This window comes from Arachis duranensis, chromosome 5 (assembly GCF_000817695.3).
Source record: "Arachis duranensis cultivar V14167 chromosome 5, aradu.V14167.gnm2.J7QH, whole genome shotgun sequence".
NCBI classification, from domain to species: Eukaryota; Viridiplantae; Streptophyta; class Magnoliopsida; order Fabales; family Fabaceae; genus Arachis; species Arachis duranensis.
Window position 1 is genome coordinate 96,671,104 of NC_029776.3, and position 13,924 is coordinate 96,685,027.

The following is a 13,924-nucleotide window of genomic DNA, read 5'->3' on the forward strand; positions in this document are numbered from 1 at the left end:
TTAAGACTCCAGTCTCTTCTTCATGGCAGCAACAGTAGCAAGTCCTCCAACCATGTTAAATCTCAATAAGAAAAAAGATTCCATAATATTCTCAAGTTGGGAAATAGAAAGAAGTTAATATGCAAATAAAATAAACAAGTTAGAAGTTAGAATTTTAAGAATTTACCAATATCATTCCGAGTATCATGCTCATCGACTATAATATCTCTCAAACTAAGGGGACGCTCGCTCCACAGTAACATAAGCATGTTGATGCTCACGAGTTTGAACTTGTTGACCCCCTTCAATCTTATCTTTGGGGATGAAATATTGAAATTCTAATAAAGGTTAAACCTTTTTTGGTCTTCTAACATTATGAAAAAAGGAATTGTATCCTCTACACTTTCAATGTTGAAGAATTTCTCTTTAAACCTATGATAGGATTCCTAAAAAGGATTGAGCATTCTTTTTTTTTGAGTTACCTCGAAAAGAGATAAACCCACGGTCTTGGGAACTAAAAGGCATGGTTAGGGTAAAGAAATAAAAGGAAACCCTAATAGAAGGTTCAAGATCTAAGAAAGAACATAAGAGTTCAAAACAACGAATGATGGCCCAGCTATTAAGGTGAAGCTGTAAGGGAGCACATCCAATATGAAAAAATACATTTACTTGAAAATCAAAAAATGGAAGTTAGACATTAAGTCGGGAGAACAAGGTTTCGTACATCCACAGCCAATCATATACATTTCCACATGATCATTTATATGACATAAGCAATCGTCAGGTCCTAGCATAGGTAACACGTATAAATTACTTAGGTCGGAATTGAAGATGACCCTAGCCTCTCGTAAGTTACCAAGTTCTTCTTGTGTAATGGAAGAAGGAGTCGACTTCACTTCATCAGAAATCCATGAATAAATATCTACTTCAAGGTCCCCAAGTTGATTAACGGGAGGCACAGGGTCAGCTCGAGGTCTCGGGCATCTGGACGACCCAATACGTTCACGAGCTATAATATCTTTCTTTTTCAACATCTTGAAAAACCTACAAGGGCACCACTATTTTGTTATAAAAGATTTTTTTTTTGAAAATTCACCTAGAAAATTTAGAAGCAAATGCACCAATTTCTAAAAAAACCAGAGAGAGACGAGAAATTTAAGGAACGAGCTATTAGATTAAGGAAAACTAGAATAGTGGTACCCTACTATGTCAACCTAATCACAATTATGAATACAGAAATCAAGACCAAAAGCATAGAAAAATGCGTGAAAGAAGAAACAATAAAATGGAGGGGAGAAACGAAGAAAAGGAATTTTTTTTTTCAAAGAATGAAAGGCCCATAGATAAAGCATGCATGGATTACAGAAAATGAGTGACAAAAGTATAAAACTTACTTAATTCAGATTGTTGAAAGGGTGCTTGAAAATGGCCGCAAAAAGCAAGTTTTCTGTTAATAGGGCAAAAGCGAAGGAGAAGAAGAAGGAAGTTTTAGTAGAAACTTTTGGAAAGAAAGAAAATTTTAGGAAAATGAAAAAGGGAAGTTAAAGTAAAGTTATTAAATTAAAAACTAATACTATATTAAATGATGGAGAGAAAAATTGTAATTGAAAAATTGACGGTTCATAAATTGAAAAAAATTATGATTGCACAAAGAAAATTGAAAATTTTTTTGAAGATCTTTGGGGCTTCAAAAAAAAAAAACTTATTTAGGCTTGATCTCATAAATTCGGGCACTCGTGACAAAGTCTTTAAGTCAAGAGACCGTACCCGAGTTAGAGCACTGATCTAGATAAAAATAATACTCATAATTATAATTAAATGAGAATTTGACATTAGAAAAGATCGTACACGACATAATAGCTACTAAAAATGTCAACACTTTTTATTTTTTATATTGGGATGAAGATGGAGTATCACGGGGTTATGGGAGTTCATGGCGCTTCACGCAGGTGTAACGGCTGCGATGAAGAAATTGGACGGTCCGATTTGAAGACAGTAATCGGACAGTCTGATTAGGGGCTGGGAAGGTACACAAATCGGGCTGTCCGATTTGTGCCCCAACCACGTGTCACGCATGCATGTTCGCGAGCCCACTAGGATGTATACTCTCCAAACCTTATTCAATGCCCCATTTCCCTTTCACTTTTGAAGCAACCATTTCCTCCTTCAACCCCACCAATTTCATTTTTATTCTCCTCCATTGATGATGAAATACCACATTTGAACAAAAAAAATTGGACTACTCATTTTTAACAATGCCAAGAAGAAGAAGAATAAAAGATGTCAATCGTCTGGAGCTCCACATTGTTAATTATCTTGATCATCCTAACTTTGTAAGTTTTTATTTTAAAAAATTTTATTTTAATTAAAATAATAATTATAATGTTAGAGATTAGTAGTTTATCATAGTGATAATGTTAGAAATTAGTGTAGTAATAATTTTTAAATATTTTAATTTAATTAAAATAATTTTAGAGATTAATAATAATAAATTATAATGATAATGTTAGAGATTAAGAATTAGTGTAATAATATTTTTTAGAAGAATTATGGGACATTATGATAATAAATTAATTATTGTTATTAATAGGATAATTGCAATAATAATAATAATAACTGTTATTAAAATTAGAACGGAGATATGATAAATAAAATAATTAATATTAATTGTTATTAACAAATTTATTGTAATAATTGGGTTTAAGAATAACTGCAATAGTAACTATTATACCGATATTGACGATAAACTTCTATAGATATGGAGTCTTGAACTTTCTCAAGAAGTTGGACTCTATGTGTCTGATACAAAACATGTGGAATGCTCTGGGAGGAGACTAAGCTCCGTTACTACGAACAATAGCTAACCTGATGTAATCGTTCCAGTCGGAGATCAGGTCCACACAATCATGTGTCACAATATGTTATCGCAAGTTACTAAGAAAAAAGTACCAAGCATCAGATGTCTCTCTCTCAACTATCGCAAATGTAATAGGCACCATGTTATTATTTTCATTTTGTGAAACTGCAACCAACAAACAACCTTTATATTTTCCATACAAATGAGTTTCGTCTACCTACACTATTAGCTTGCAATGTCTGAATGCTCTAATACAAGGGTAATAACTCCAGAAGACTCGGTGTAGTGCACGAATATCAGGAACTAAGTCATCTCCTTGATACGCAGGTATTGTCTCAAAATGAACGACTGCGGATGGCTCCTTGTGACACATGACCTCAAACCATATCGGCAAAGCTTCGTACGAAGCTTCCCAACCTCCAAAAATTGACTCCACTGCCTTCTGTTTTGCCAACTATGCTTTTCGATAACTTATGGTGTAGTTAAACTTTGACTGTACTTCTGTAATTACTGATTTCACCTTTATGGACGGGTCGACTTCTACCAATGGCTTTATTGCTTCTGCAATTGTGTTGGATTCCCGTTTCGAATGGTCTTGAGAAATAGAGACCCTAGTACAGGTGTGACTATCATTGTACCTCCTTATCTACCAACAGTACTTTCTCGACATTTTGCTCACTCTAATCAACCAATCACAGCCTGCACTATACTGGGTGCATTTAGCATAGAATGTCGTTGGTTCTGACTCATGCACCCGATAATCTACACATCTACGGATGGTATAATCTTTCATCGCCTTAATTACTACCTCCCTAGAACTGAATTCCATTTCCACGTTAAATTCACCATCCGTTATAACAAGAAGCTCTGCTGCAATCACGTCACAAATTTTATATTTCAATAAATAATTCATAAATACGTGTCAAATTAATAAAATATATGATCCATAAATCAAGAATAAACCAATCAAAAGTTAACATAATTATCAACTACATTATCAAATGATATTTAATAAATTAATAATAACACAAGAATGCGAAATATTAAATTTTTCAATATACATGTTTAATTGATAATTAAACCCTAAACCATTATTAATTATATGCTATATTTTTGCTTATTTACTGTTGTCTTAAATATTTGTATCAAACTCAAAACATATGCACAAATCATAATTTAACAAATCATTATTTAAAGTTATGACATACCTACATTTACATATTGAGGAAACTCCGGTGCATGCATGGCCTCTAAATCCAACGACCGCATAAAAGTCGGCTCCACAAACAGCTACTGGTTTGCTAGTGCATTTGTCACATCCGCCACATCTGCCACCATAGCATCGTCAGCTTGATCTTCGTCTACACCCAAATCAACGACCTCGTAGTTACTTTCAAAATCTTCCTCACTATCACTGTTGTAATCTTCCAATTCAATATCTCGGTCCGCTGTAGATTGCTCGAAATCGATATACAGTTCGATGAATGATATTTGAGACCGACTTTCAAGATATAGTGAAAATATTTTTTGCATGCTCGCTTCATCGGTCACGTATTTCGTTTGAAATTGCACGAACCCACCAAAGGCAGATATAAGATATCTGTACAAAATACACGACACTCTCCTAGATATTTGAAAATCCATCTTCTCATAAATTACACCTTTTAGTTCTTCATATGACAGTGTGAAAGGAATTATAATATCTAATGAATTTTCACACACAAATTTTACTCCTTCAGATGTTTATAATAATATTTGGTCATGATAATACACTTTTAATCTCACTCTATCATCCATGATAATGAAGAAAAAGAGAAACACAGAGGTGAGCTTCGGAGATTTGGAGCTCGGAAGAAGAAGAAGATGAAGTTGGCTGCTCAACGTTGGGTTGGAAATATATATATTAAACTTAAATCGAACCGTCCGACCGCTTTCATGCTAATTCGAATTTTTTTAAACAATAAAATCGGACTGTCCGATTAGTGAACGGCCCGCCCAAAAAAGAAGGAAAACCAGAAATCGCTGGGTCCGATTTCATGGCCTACGAAATTTTTTTCCTCCAACAAAGAAATCACTGGGTTCGATTTCTCTGGACCAAAAAAGAAATTTAAACATCAAGCATAAAATCGGTGGATCCAATTTTTTTGCACAACCCTCCATTAACCACAAATTGAACGGTCTAATTTATGTCCCTTATCAATTACAATAAATTGGATCGTCCGATTTTTTACCGTCACCTAAACGTTGTCATAACAACAGTGTAAAATTTTCTAAAGTTCCATTCCACTAAATTTGGTGTCATATTTAAAAAAATTAGCCAAAATGTCAATTCATAAAATTGTCAGATTATAATAACATTAAAAATATACGATAAAAACAATAAATACTTAAAAAACGGTTAACCAAAAAAAATAAAAAAAGCTCAACAAATAAAAAATAATTATCTCTAACGTTAAAAAAAATTGTGACTTAGGAATCGAAATATTTCGCAATCAACTAAATTAGGATCTCTGATTCCTTGATCTCATAAGCTCTATCACCTGCTAAAGGTACGAACAATAGCACTTGCACATAATTCGTTTTACATGATTAACATAACAATCATTGTTATTTTCATTTATCCCATTGTTTTTCTATGTATTTTTATCTCATTAATCACCCTTTTCTCGCCTAACACGGATTATGTGACTGTGAGAGTCAAGTTTTGCGTGTAAAAAGCTATATCATTATCGAAAATCAATCAAATCATGTAAGGTTAATCACATACGTGTAAACTAGTATAGTACGATTGTCATATCATTATTGAGAGAACGAAATCATGAATGTACGGAAAAATAATAAAATAAAATAACGTAAGATGGTGGAATGCAAAGATCAAAATTAGGGGTGAGCACGGATAGATTTGATTTGAGTTTATGGTAAAATTAGAATCGAATCGATCAAAATGTAATTGGTTTGGTTTTGTTTGAATTTATATTTTTATGTATATGTATTCGAATCAAACCAAATCAAATTGATTAAAAATGGATTGGTTCTTTTCAGATAATTGGATATCTGATGACTTTGAAATTCATAAAAAAAACTAAATTTTTATCTTAAAAATTTAATAAGTACAATAAATATGTAACATCAATAGAAATAATTAAAACATGTTAAATACCAAATACATTAAAAATTAAACTTATTAAAATCTAAACTTATTAATAATGAATAATTATTGTCTAATGAAAAAGTCATATATATTTTTTATTTTTTTATTTAATTAATATATGATCGGATTCGCGAGTTGGTTCGAGTTTCGCATCTCCAAAATCGAAATTAATCAATAATAAAGGTCATAGATTTAATTCAAATTGGATCCAATTATCTGTTAATTTCAGAATCAATTTAATTAATTCGATTCGAGTTCGAACAGATAATCGAATACCCAGTGTCCGTACTCACTCTAATCAAAACACCCCTGGTAGGAAACTACAGATATCTCTTTCCATTTCCATATTGGCTAGTGTCTTGCCACATGCCACCTTTCCGATCTCACAAGTGTTACCCTCTACTCCCTTCATGCAGACCTTCCTCCTCTTCTATCCCTTAAATAATTATTTTGTTTCTAGTTTTAATCCTATATATATAATCTATTTTTTTTATTTTGTTCCTTATAAATTTCAAAATTAATAATTTAGGTGTTTATCATTTAGTTTAAATCCCTCAAAAACTTGAGTTTGCTGGATTTGGTATCCATTAATGAACTCTTGTTGATATATAAAGAACTACCAGATGGATTAAATGATGTCCACCAAACTAAATCATTGTAAGGTGAACATAAGATTATAGGATTGATGATATATTTTTATTTTTTGTTTCATCATGTAATGTAACAAAAATTATAGCAAAGACTTACAAATTAAGTTTTTACAAATTTTAACTACAGATTAATTAATTTTTAAAAAAAATAAAGATATTATTTAGATTCTACACGATATTAAATAATGACACTTTATGTCTTTTAATATGTGATAACAAGTTCATTATCGATAATAAAATACATACACAATTTTATTTCTTTTCACTATTTATAAATAAAAAACATAACATATTTATGATTTATTATTAAAAAAATCTAATTAATACTTTTTTTTAAAAATTAGTTAATCTAAAGTTGAAATTTTAAAAAATTTAATTATCACTTTACTTTAATTTTTTTAACATTAGCAAACTTTTTTAATTTAAAAGTTAAATCTTAGAATTAAATTCTAAATCCTAAATCTTAAATTATAAATTATAAAAAACAAAAATTAAAAAATAATCTTACAATAAAAAAAGTATACTTGAAAATGTTTATTTTTCTAACAAGAAATACTTACAAGAATAAACTCGACAACCCGGCCTCGAATACCAAATAATACACAAAAATTGATTTGTCAAAGTTTGTATGAACCATGAAGTATGAACAACCGAAAGTGCAATCACGACACGTGACCCATCCCTTTCGTGCACGTGTCGACCTCCAAGGGAGGGGATTTTTTGTACCGCATTTTCTGGTATCTTCACGCGTAATCGAAATCCAGTCGTCCATTTCTTCCACCATATCAAGCGATCCAACCCGTTAAGATCTACAGCCGTTGGAAATCCGCCACGTACCCACATTAACACGTGTCAAAAACTAAGCGGTCAAATATACATTAATTTAATCTTATCCTTAAGATATCGCTCCCTATAAAGACTCGCTCAAGCTCCCTCCATTTCCACTCATCAAAAAATAAAAAATATCCGGACCGTAATTGTAGTTGAACTCACTAAATTACCGAATCGAACCGCAGAGCAAGATTTTCTCGCGTTCTTTCCCGGCGATTATATTTTATTTTTCTACCCCACTTTTTGATAGATTTTCCAGGAAAATTGTATATCGAATAGAAGACAGAAAATAAAGAAAACATGGCATTGAGCTTAACTCACCAGATCGGAAGCCTAGCCGGTACGCCGGTGCCAGATACTTCGGCGGGAGAGTCGTCTTCGTCATCGGCAACGGTTAGCGCAGCGGCGGTGTGGAAGTCTCCGTCAGCGAACATCCGATGCGCGGCGAGAAAACCAGATCCGGCTGGAGCAGACGCGCTGTCTCCTCCGCTGACGCCGTGCAGGTCGCCGTCGCTTACGGGAATTCGGCCAGATCTATCGGTTGCTTGTAAGGCATTCGCGACGGATACGGTGGCGAACCCATCGGAAACGGAGGAGGCTGAGAGAGCGTACAGAGAAGGAGGTGTGGTGGGGGCTTGTGGAGAGGGAGAAGCCTGGGGAATATAATTGGGGAGGGTATAGGGAGCTTCTGGAAATGGCGAAGAAGCATGGCTTGAAGGTCCAGGCGGTTATGTCGTTTCATCAATGCGGGGGTAACGTCGGTGATTCATGCACGTAAGTTTCTCTTTCTCTCTCAATTTCTTCAACAAACCTTTTTTCATGGTGATAAATCTTCATGACAGAAATGAAATTAGAGTGTTGTGTTATCTTTTTATGAAAATCAGGTTTATAACAGCCAAAATCAAATTAGAATTTAGTGCATAAAATGTATGTATTCAATTCCCTGTTTAATGCTCTCGTGATTTTGAATTATTGGTAGTAGGATCTTAGGCCCAAAAATGCTTAAAGAGAGGAGAGCTTATTTTATCGAACTAGATGTAGTTGTGAATTTTTGTCTGATTTTGGTTTGAGATACGAGCCTACGATACTGTTGTGATTTTTGAGTAGATATGTCCGTGGATTTATCATTTACTTTGATTACGACAATCAATTTATCAATTTATTATACATATGAATTATTAAATGGCTGAAGTTTTCAATTTGTTTAAACGGCTAGCATATGAATTATTAATTGGTTTAATTATTTCAATAATGTTTATAATTTTATTAAATTTGTGATTTATATATTTTTTAATGGAGTTTTTATACTGTTTTTTATTTTAATTAATTATAGAAATTTAATTATAAATTTAATGAAACTATCAGAATAATTAAATCTTATTAAATTTGTATTCTGATTTCTGGTTGTGTTCAATTTTGTATTTTCATGTCTTTGCTTCTTCCCCTTCATTCTGTTTATGTGAAGTAATATTTTCATGTCTTAATCATTTTATTATCCCAGAAGTCAAAATTCCTAGAGCAACACTTCGAATTCTTTTTGATAAGCATGAATCAGTTATCTCTGAATCGAGAAGCTGTAATTGTTCTTTAATCAATTTCAGACTGTTCATTTAGATGTTTTGATGATAAGGTACTTGATTGTAACAAATATGAATGTAGTGTAAAAATTAAAGCTGATATGAATTAAAAATATAATTTTGTTAATTAGATTTTTGAAAATTGAATACAAAAAAGTGTACAAAACCTAATTTAAGGATATGTATTAAGTTGAAATGTTAAATGATTTTTTTATGACTGATTAAAAATTATTAAATTATAACAAAATAGAAGCGTGAGGAGCACGGCGCCAAAGAGTTTTATGGAAAAACGAAATATACGAAGACCCCAAAAAATAAAATACAATAAAACAAAAAAATAATTAAATAAATTAAGAAAAACGAAATACACGAGCGAAGGTGCGGGGAGATGATACAGTGATCCACGAGTGTTGTTTTGTTAGTGTAGCTCAAATTCGTGGCAAATATTTCTTTTCAAAAGCTATTGGTATTTTCCAATTATAAAATCCCATTTTCGAGAAACCTTTTATGAATTATAGGAGTCTTTAAGTTGCAAAATGAGGCGTGATCACTACGGTACAACGAGTTTTTTTATGGCTATAACTCAAGGAACTTTATTTTATTTGTCGCGTATAGTGAACGTAGATAAAATACTCGATAGAGGGGATGCGGTTTCGTGACAGATGATGATACCACGTGAGGGTTAGAAGTTGGATTGATTCACTTCTTCAAAGTGGATTATCCTTTGTGAATGTACGCCTAGAATTGTAGTGGACCCCATATCTCAATATGACAGTTATGCTCTTTACGTTCCATTTAGGACATGGCAACCCTTCTCAATTTGTTTGATTCATAATTCGTTATTAGCTTGCTGATTGGAGCTTGGATCCTGGATCCAACCAGATAATCCTCTCTTTTTTTAGAGTCAATAATATATCTGAAAGACTCGGGCACTGCATCCTCAAGTATTTAATTTAATATTTTAATATATGTTTGAAAAATATGTACCTATTATGTGTAAGAGATTGATTATTGGTGAAATAGTAGACTGTTGTCTATTGTTGTCACAATGTTTGAATAAGTGGTGTCTTAATCGTGAGTTGGAACTCATTGATCGTTCTCATGCTTACAGTATTCCCTTGCCTAAATGGGTAGTGGAGGAGATTAACAAGGACCCTGATCTTGCATACACTGATCAATGGGGAAGAAGAAACTACGAATACCTATCACTGGGTTGTGATACTTTGCCAGTACTCAAGGGCCGTACACCAGTTCAATGTTATGCTGATTTCATGCGTGCCTTCAGAGACAATTTCAAGAACCTTCTTGGTGACACTATTGTGGTAAATATCCACATGACCCTTTGTCCATAGTACTCTTATGTTTAAATCATTGCTAGATTTCACCTAACTTCTATAATTGACACAATTCAGGAAATACAAGTTGGTATGGGTCCAGCTGGTGAGTTGCGTTACCCTTCATACCCAGAGCAAAATGGCACATGGAGGTTCCCAGGAATTGGTGCTTTTCAATGCTATGATAAGGTATTGCCACATTCATTTATTTTTTCCTGTTTTGAACTCTCTTACTTTAATTTACCAAAAGGGTTGTAGTTTGCTTTGTATTTCTAATATTGTTTTGTTCTACTGTGGTGCAGTATATGTTGAGTAGCTTGAAAGCTGCAGCCGAAGATGCCGGTAAGCCAGAATGGGGAAGCACAGGCCCAAGAGATGCTGGCGAATATAATAACTGGCCAGAAGACACACCATTCTTCCGCAAAGAAGGAGGAGGCTGGAATAGCGAATATGGCGAATTTTTCCTCACTTGGTACTCTAAGATGCTCTTAGACCATGGTGAGAGGATCCTCACCTCAGCTAAGTCGATCTTTGAGGACACAGGAGTCAAGATATCAGTAAAAGTTGCTGGCATCCACTGGCACTATGGTACAAGGTCTCATGCTGCAGAGCTCACAGCAGGTTACTACAACACCAGGTACCGGGACGGCTACCTCCCCATCGCCCAGATGCTTGCACGACATGGCGCCATCTTCAATTTCACGTGCATTGAGATGCGCGACCATGAGCAGCCTCAGGATGCTCTCTGCGCACCGGAGAAGCTCGTGAAGCAAGTGGCTTTGGCAACTCAAAAAGCGAAAGTTCCCCTTGCTGGTGAGAATGCGCTGCCAAGGTATGACGAGTATGCACACAAACAGATCTTAAAGGCATCACAGCTGAACGTGGATGACGACTCTGGCGAAAAAGAGATGTGTGCATTCACATACCTGAGGATGAACCCTCATCTATTCCAGCCAGATAACTGGAGGAAGTTTGTGGCATTTGTGAAGAAGATGAAAGAAGGGAAGAGTGCACGTAAGTGTTGGGAGCAAGTGGAGAGAGAAGCAGAGCATTTTGTGCATGTCTCGCAGCCACTTGTGCAAGAGGCTGCTGTTGCTCTTAGTCAATAATAATTTGCTTGGATCTTCTTCGTCTTGGGCTTTAGGAAATCAGTGACAGATAGGCTATGAAAGTTTTAGTTATGCAGCAGCCTATCTCTCTGGCTTTGGAGATGTATAATTTTGTATTATATTTTGTTGTATTCTACCGAAAACATCTATTATTACCATTCAGGTAGCGTAATGCCGTAATGTATTGTTGGGGAAAGATTATGTTATTATCAATATTATTTCAAAGGGTTTTTTTTTTCGTCCATTATCTTGCCATGAAAACGAGAGAAGCAATAAGGGGAGGTGGAAATTTTAGTGATAATTTTTTTCATTTTCTAGCGCAATTTTAATTTTTACCAACCACGAGTCCAAATTCCAACCATATAGCAACCGATTAAGCAAGTCATCAGTAACCACAAATAACAAATCATTGAGACGGTCGTGGTGCACAAAAGTTGAACAAGGATTTTGTCATTTTGCTGTAGAACTATCTAGATGCAAGATTTTGCACAAAAGTTGAACAAGGATTTTGTCATTTTGCTGTAGAACTATCTAGATGCAAGATTTTCTTCGTCAATTTTCTGAAGTTCAGTAAAATCTTCTCTACAACAACAACAACAAAGTCTTGTCCCACTATGGAAGGTCGACTACATGAATCAAACGATGTCATGTATCATGTTTACAGAGAGACCATTTACATGTAGATTTCGTTTGACCACCTCATGGATGGTCTTCTTAGGTCTTCTTCTGCCTTTCGTCCTTTGTCCATCTTCCATCTCATCCACCCTCCTGACTGGATGTTCTATCGGTCTTCTTCTCACATGTCCAAACTACTTGAGATGCGATTCAATCATCTTTTCCACAATGGGTGCTACTCCAACTCTCTCCCTTATATCTTCATTCATTATTTTATCCAATCGCGTATGACCACTCATTCATCTCAACATCTTTATCTTTGCCACACTCAACTTATGTTCGTGCTCCTCTTTAGCCGCCCAACACTCCGTACCATACAGCATAGCCGGTCTTATAGCGGTGCGATAGAATTTACCTTTAAGTTTTAAAGGCACTTTTTTGTCGCATATAAAACCAGATGCACTCTGCCATTTGGACCAACCTGCTTGGATCCTATGATTTACATCCTGTTCAATCTCTCCATTATTCTGTATGATGCACCCAAGATACTTAAAACTTTTAACTTTTTTTAGGATGTTTTCTCCGATCTTCACCTCTATATTGGGGTTTTCCCTTCTCAGACTGAACTTACATTCCATATATTCCGTTTTGCTACGGCTTATGCGCATACCATACACTTCTAAAGCTTCTCTCTATAACTCCAACTTCTTATTTAGGTCTTCCCTTGACTCTTCCATAAGGACGATATCATCGGCAAAAAGCATGCACCATGGCACAGGCTCTTGGATGTGCTCTGTGAGTACTTCCAGGACTAATGTGAAAAGGTATGGACTTAAGGATGATCTCTGGTGTAATCCAATACCAATAGGGAATTCTTTCGTCACACCACCTTGAGTCTTCACACTAGTTGTGGCCCCATCATACATGTTTTTAATTGCCCGAATATATGCGATCCTTACTCTCCTCTTTTCTAAAACCTTCCATAAGACATCCCTTGGTACCCTATCATACGCTTTTTTCAAATCAATAAACACCATATGTAGGTCCCTTTTACTACTACGATACCTCTCCATCATCCTTCTTAATAGGTATATCGCTTCAGTGGTAAATCTTCCTGGCATAAATCCAAATTGATTCTCTGTTACTTGTGTCTCTTTTCTCAACCTCCGTTCTATCACCCTTTCCCATAACTTCATAGTATGACTCATAAGCTTAATCCCTCTATAGTTTTCGCAACTTTGTATATCCCCCTTATTCTTGTAGATAGGTACCAAGGTGCTCTTTCTCCACTCATCAAGCATCTTCTTTGACCTTAAAATCTCATTAAAAAGCTTGGTTAACCAGTTGATGCATTTTTCTCCAAGACCTTTTCAAACCTCAATCGGGATATTATCAGGTCCTACTGTCCTGCCATTTTTCATCTGCTTTAAAGCTTCTTTTACCTCGAAGTCTCAAATCCTTCGATAGTAGTCAAAGTTTTGATATTCTTCCCTTGTGCATAATCGACCAAGGCTCGGAAGAGTCTTCTGTCCCTCATTAAATAACTCGTAGAAGTAACTCTTCCACCTTTCATTAATCTTCTCCTCTTGAGCCAACACCTCTCCATCCTTATCCTTTATACACTTAACCTGATCCAAATCTCTCGTTCTTCTTTTCCGACTCTCTGCGATTCTATATATACCTTTTTCTCCTTCTTTCGTGTCCAAAGACTGGTAGAGACCCTCATATACTCTTGTTTTTGCTTCACTTACAGCCACTTTTGTCTCTTTCTTAGCCGCCTTATATTTTTCCCAATTATCTGCATTGCGGCATAAAGACCAC

General features: G+C 34.9%; 1 protein-coding gene across 1 annotated transcript; it reads left to right on the plus strand.

The window, feature by feature from the left end:
• Positions 1-7,575: 7,575 nt before the first annotated feature.
• LOC107490717 (beta-amylase 1, chloroplastic) lies at positions 7,576-11,706 on the plus strand. The gene is given in 5 exon segments (XM_016111527.3): positions 7,576-8,085; positions 8,087-8,242; positions 10,157-10,367; positions 10,458-10,568; positions 10,682-11,706. Coding segments are annotated over 5 exon segments (1,602 nt in total). The 5' UTR covers positions 7,576-7,768; the 3' UTR covers positions 11,489-11,706.
• The last annotated feature ends 2,218 nt before the right edge of the window (positions 11,707-13,924 follow it).